General features: G+C 38.6%; 1 protein-coding gene across 1 annotated transcript; it reads right to left on the reverse strand.

Moving 5' to 3' along the window:
• Positions 1–1,427: 1,427 nt before the first annotated feature.
• Positions 1,428–3,132, reverse strand: LOC110943948. Its single transcript, XM_022185678.1, has 3 exons — positions 2,874–3,132; positions 2,152–2,756; positions 1,428–2,072 (listed from the first exon to the last, which is right to left on the reverse strand). Exons 1-3 carry the CDS (start codon positions 3,130–3,132, stop codon positions 1,428–1,430), a joined length of 1,509 nt encoding a protein of 502 aa, XP_022041370.1.
• Between the last annotated feature and the right edge of the window lie 3,552 nt (positions 3,133–6,684).

Below are 6,684 nucleotides of genomic sequence, written 5' to 3' on the forward strand. Positions count from 1 at the left end.
TTTAGGAATCCAGATTTGCTTCATTTGGAATCTATCGTGGTTTTAACCCACTTTGACCTCTTTTTGTTTCCAAAAATAGGCAGTTGACTCAACCAGATTTTTAACAGACTTCTTAAGATAATTTAATTGATATGTGACGTTTGTACGAAATCATGTTCTGGTTTAGAAAACTTCTTGGTTTTACAATGTTTCGCTGTATGTCCTAAATGACCACAGCGAAAGCATCTTTTATGTCGGGTCTTTTGGTGTTAGAAGATGATGTATGTGATGAGAGTCTTGAGCTTTCTGCTTTCTTCATTTTCTTGTCCACTCTGCTTTCATCTTCTGAGTGTTCTTCATCACTGTCTGAATCGAATGAACTTTCAGACATGTTGTCCTCGCTTGGCTTGCTCTTCACTTGCTTCGTAACTTGACTCATTGTAGCTTCGATCTTTGTCTGAACTTTCTGAGTCCTGGTCTTCAATGGTTTCAGAACTTGAACATTCGAAGCTTTCATCACTAGCTGTTTGTTCTTCACTTGAACTTTCTGATCCTTGCTCGTCGTCTGAGGCAGTGATGGTTGAGTCTTCATTGCCTTGATCTTCAGTGACACTATTTTCTGAATCTGTCATACCTGTTCTGGAAGGAATAAATTCGGGAATTTCCTCTGTGAGGAATTTTCAAAAACTATTCCTTTTTAATTCTGGCACAAATACAGGAGATTCACAAGCAACTTTATCATCACAACACGCATAATTTAAATCATGACATTCAGACACATAATGTTCACGATCACGGGTCTCAAATGTAGGCACATGGCCCTTACAGTCATCCGAAGATTTAAATTTAGGCACTCGGCCATTACCGTCATCCATCCTACTTAAATTATTACATTCATCCTTAACATTGTTTTTCCTAGAACAGTTCCAGACGAACCAGTTAACGGTGGAATAACTGTTGCCTGAATATCCGATTCCTATTTTTGACCCGCCGCAGTCTCCATCCTCATCGCACACATCTTCTTTACACTCAATGGAATCTGCATTGCTTTTAGAACAGTTAGCAGTTGTCTCATTTTCACAAAACTCATTTTGTTCAACAGAGGCCTTTTCTTTGATAAGATCGTTTTCGGGATGAGGAGTCGGCATAGGCACATAGTTTTTGCTATGTGGAGGAAAGAAAAGTTTTCTTTCATTTCCGTGCCTATCCTTATACCCAATCCCGTCCTTCACAAACGTTGGTCGTTGGCAGTTTTTAATGTCAGTTAAGGCCTTTTGGCTGACATTCCATTTATCTATTATAATTTGTAATTTATTCTTTTCGTTCAAAGCTTTTTCTAATCTTTCTGTAAGATCGTTAATGATAAAATCTTTTCTAAACACAAATTCTTTAAGAGTTTGCATTTCAGCTAAAGTTGAGTTCAACTTTCTCTAATATGCAGCCTCGTTCTATTTAAGCTCGTTGTTAAATTTTAAAGCTTTGTCCTTTTGTCTTTCAAATTCTAGATTTAAGAATTTGTAATGTGCCATGACATCAACACATGCAGGTGTGCATAATTTTTCTTTGAAACTAAGTGGAATACTGTTTACCAAGTCCTTGCCAGCCTTCTCCTTTGATGAATCTGCTTTCATGGCGGCTGCTGGGACCTTTTCCTTGCCCTTCTCAGATGCCTCTTTCGAAACATGCTCCTCTGCTTGACCACACTTCTTTTCATTTTCAGGCTCCACTGAGGTCAGAATGCTTTTCAAATCTTTGTCAGCAGTATTGTCTGCTTTTGGAATTCCAGCAGTCTGCTTTTCAAATTGTCTTGATGAGGATTCACCTGAGATCTTGGCCATCAGAGCTTTGTTGACTTGCTCCTTTGCTTCAGTAATTTCTTCACTCCAATCATAGTCTTCGACGACTAAAGCTTTTGGCGTGCTAGGAGACGCGTTGTTCTTATTCTCTTCAACTGTGATTTGCTTTACAGCAGGAGTGGTTTTACTGTTTCCTTCTTTCAACAGAGGACAATCACGCTTGAAGTGTCCTAGATTCTTGCAGTTGTAGCACCTAAGTTTAGATTTGTCAAAGCCAGCTTTTCCAAGACCCAAACGCTTGAAATTTCTTTAGCCTCAAAGTAATCATGGCCATTTGCCATTTCAGATCCATTTCCTCCATATCATCTGGATCAACCTGATACATGTCTTCAGCAGTGAACATCTCCCTTTTTAGTTCCCCAGACATCAGGGCTTCATAGCTGCTCAGAAATGTGTTGAAAAGTGCCACGTTTTCAGTGGACACTTTCAACGCTTGAGTGTTAACAGTGATAGTCTTCTCAACAAGTTGTGGAGCTTTTGATGCGCTTGCGGAAGCGTTTGCATATATTAAGTCAGAAGCTTGTGGAGTGATACCCCCTGAAGCAAGAAATGCCACATTTTTTAAACCAGCGGTGGTTTGTGTTGACTTTGGTGGGTAACCAGCAGTGTTCATTTCTCTTTTGTTGACATCCATTTCAAAGGCTCTTAGGGTGTTGATCAGGTCGGACAGAGTGACAGGATTTGGATTGTTGAGGAAATCCTTCTTGATCATCATGCATTGTAGGCTCCATTCCTTGGGGAGTGAATCTAGCAGCTTCTTTATTGCAGCACGATTTATGACAGGATTTCCCGCCTTCTTCATTTTGGTCATCATCAGAAAACGACTGATGTGGTCAGAAAGACTTTCTCCACGAACTCCACAGAACATGTCATATTGTTTCTGCACCATATCTCTCTTGCTTTCGATCAACTCTTCATTTCCTTCATAGTACTCAATCAATGCATTCCAGAGTGCATTTGCAGTTCGGTGTTCTTCAAACATGTTGCAGTCGTTGGTTGATAGTGCCATGGTTAAGGCAGCATGAGCACGACGATCACGTTGGATTAGGGCCTTGTCTTCATCAGTAAAGGTAGTTGCATCATTGTTGGCAACTACCGCATCTCCTCGAACAACAGTTGGAATGTGGGGTCTAGCTGTGACAAAGAGCCACAGATTGTAGTCCGTGTACTCGAAGAACGATTGAATGCGAGTCTTCCAGGTGCTAAAGTCTTCAGCACCTTTCAACTTTGGTGGCCGATTAGTGGTTCCAGTCTCAAGTTCCGCTTGAGCAATTGGTCTTAGTTGATTCAACGACATCTTTGCTTGATTTTGACGAAATGGGGCTGATCAGAAGCTAATTTCGCTGACAAGTCACACACAATCAGTGACAAAGTTAATTTCGCCGATGACCAAAGAAGCTTGATCAAATTCGCTGACAAATCCTCGACCTTCGCTGGTAATTTAGGAAGTCCTGCACAAGCGAACACGATAATTCCGCTGAAAAACAAAACACAGACGTTAGTTAGATTAATTTCGCCGATTACCGTGATAAGAACGTTGTGGTTCAGTATCACAGTTCTCGAAGTCGCCTTCGATAATTTCGCTCAAGGGTCACTGGACACTATATCGCTGATGATCAGTAATTTCGCTCGAATGATGATCGTCGAAATTAATGATCCTGCGATGAGTTTTTCAACAATTTCGCTAAGTTCGCTATCTTCAAGCTTTGTTCTCTATATTCAACAAAATAAGTTCGCCGCCTTCATATATTGTTCGCTGCATTCATGTTAATTTCGCTGACCAGAGGGTTTAACACGAACTAAAACCCTCTAATCACTCAAAAACAGCTCAAAAACCATGTTCTGATGCATCAAAATGTCCAAAATGACTCCCTAATCATATATTAACAACAACCTATCGATTAAACACACCAAATCAATCCATTTTGAGTCCAAAAATTTGATTGAAACTCTTGAAAAACCTTCAAAACTATGAAAAATCTCAACAAGAACACAACAACCAAGAGCACTAAGGCTCTGATACCAAATTGTAGATCCCAAAACGAATCCGGATCATAGTGGTTGGTTGTTTTAACCCAAAACACCTATTGATTAGGTGTTTGAGCTATGAAAAGTTAAGAATGATCAAAGATGAAGGTGAAGCGTATGGATTAATGAATACAACTAGTGTTGTATTGAATCCAAACAATAAGATAAATCAGTAAAACACCTTGGATATCAGATTTGAGCACAAGATCAACACTAGAATGTAACAACACCAATATTCATTCAAGAGCCAAAAGCTTAAGTTGGTTACAATGTGTGGGCTATATATAGTGTTCCTGATTAGCCAGCAAATTTATAAATTTGCTGGAATCTTATCTACACTAGGTCAGGAACTTTACTTTTAGAGAATTACAAAATAAGCCCTTGTACATTCAAAATAGCTACAAACTATGACTAAACTAATCCAGCACAAGTATCAACGATCTCAAAAGTTCTAACATTGCCTGCAAATTCTACTGGCTTACAAGTAAGAAATTCTTTATAAGTGCAACCAGGCATTGCAGCTTTCATTTTCTTAAGAAGTGGGGCCTGTCGTGGATCATTGTTGTGATTATCATGATTGCCGCCTCCGTTTACGCTATTACTGAAGTTATCTTCTTGAGTACGTTTACTAGGAATGATTTGTTGAGGTTCAGCAGGTTTCTGGGCAGCAGCCAGGATTGCTGGAATAGCTTTGGCTATCCCTTGAGCAACGATATTTTCGATATCTTGCCTGGTCATAAATTGATTTTCCTGATTTTGCTCAGATTGATTTACTTCATTAACTGGTTCATTACCAGCGTTTTCCATCTGATAATTATTATAGGTGTAACTTATTAGTGACAAATAATCGATAATTAAATATAACAAAACAATTGCACATAAGCACACAAATTTTTTACAACACATATATAGCCAAAATTGTCGATTTCTCGACTTTCATTTTTATAGATTATATTAGGCATCCGTAACACTATTTATCTTACAACGTTTTATTTCTATTTTACAAAGTTATATTTTTGTTACTACTGTTATTATACAAATACAGCCTCCCAACCCCACTATTCCTTTGTCAGCTGGCATTTTAGTAGCGACGTTCTCTCTCGTCGTATTTCCAGGAGATTTGTTCTCCCATTTCCCGGATCCTATTCCCTGTACCTATCAGTTCTTCGCCAAAATGGCGGAGTTCGGCTAGGTTCTCATTACTAATCGGTGGGTTTGGTATAGGTTCTGGGTCGAACTGAGGGAAAAAGATATAAGGATTATTAAGAAGGTTTTGGAACTGCCAGTCGTTAGTCCACCATTCGTCCATTTCTCCTAAAGGTTGGGCGTGGATTAGAGGGTCTGGAATAGCTGGTTCCAAGTTTATTTGGGAGTTGGGTTTCAGCAGGATAAGGGTAGAGATTGTTGGTGATAGGTCTAACGATATCACAGCTTGCCAGTAGATGATTTAATTCCTCCTGAAATGGAAATTCTTCAGTTTGCTTAGAACTTTCCCTGATTTCTATTCTTGTTTGCCTAACATTTTCCCCGATTTCTATCTCTGCTGGCCTAGAACTCTCTCCAATCTCGATCCCTTTTCCTTTATCCATAGGATTTTCTATTTTGGGAATTTTCCTAGTTGCTGGTTTCCTCCTGCGCACTTTCCTCCATCCTACATATCTTCTTCTTTTCTTAGGCTTTGCTTTCTACGGAGGTGGAGCTTGAAATTCCATAGGTTCCTCCAAATCAGCAATGTAACCAGTAAAGTCGTTGGAAACTTCTATTGGTACAGGATAGAGATTGAGATTCTGAAGGGCTTCAAATAACTCATTCATGCTGTTTAGCATATATGCAAATTGCACAAAAATGCTAAGTTAAAATTTTATAACAAAATTTCACAAATAAACATTTAAGTATTATTGCATACCGTGTGATTAATTTAATACAAAGGACAACTGAAATTTGAAACACACTAGGGTATATCGTAATTTATTTATTTACGGGATAACTTTTCTTTAGAGCTTCTGGCTTGTAGGTAGTATAGGTGCTAATACTGATTCAGGGTCCTGATAGTTTTAAAGGTTGGTATTTACTGCTACCGTTGCTAACATATAAAGATCTGCCCATTTTTCATCTAATTTGTCTTCCAAAGGTGGATTATTGCCTATTTCCTGGGTTTCCGGATTAAACCTCACTTCCTTTGGTTGTGATTTCTTTCCTTTTTCCTGACTTTTAGTAATAATCAAACTTCTTTTATTGGGAGAAAGTGGCTTTTCAAACTGTGCTTTACGGACAAATATTCCTTCATCCATATCTGCTGGGTATTTTGAGGAAGTTCCTTTTTCTTTAGGTGAAGTATCTAATTTATGATAGATAGCCGAAAGTCTTTGTTTACCCATACTGTAACTAACAAATAGTCAGCTAATAAAGCACATAATCACATAATGGCAATCAGTAAAATTAAGTATTTTGCTGAATACTTAATTAGCTTAAATCAGTGGCTCTGATACCACCTTTTCCTGTCATGACCCTTACCCCGGTTTGACCCGGTCAAGAGCCGTGGGACAGGAACCCCGTGATATTTAATTTAGGCGACAGCGGAAGTCTTTAAACAGGATCTTTTAAAACATAAAATGCCCGATTATTTTATTTCATCATTCGGGATAAACCCCGTAATTTACAATACAGTGATTTCACTGGGAAATCTTTATTTTACAAAACATGTTTCTTTATTTATTTATATTGAGCCACTTCCTTAAGCTTGTAGTGCTTCATAGCACTTTTCTTGGATTACAGCAGATCACCTGAAACATGTTTGAAAAAGGTTTTGTCAGCGGGGAAA

This window comes from Helianthus annuus, chromosome 5, assembly GCF_002127325.2.
Source record: "Helianthus annuus cultivar XRQ/B chromosome 5, HanXRQr2.0-SUNRISE, whole genome shotgun sequence".
In the NCBI taxonomy this organism is placed as follows: domain Eukaryota; kingdom Viridiplantae; phylum Streptophyta; class Magnoliopsida; order Asterales; family Asteraceae; genus Helianthus; species Helianthus annuus.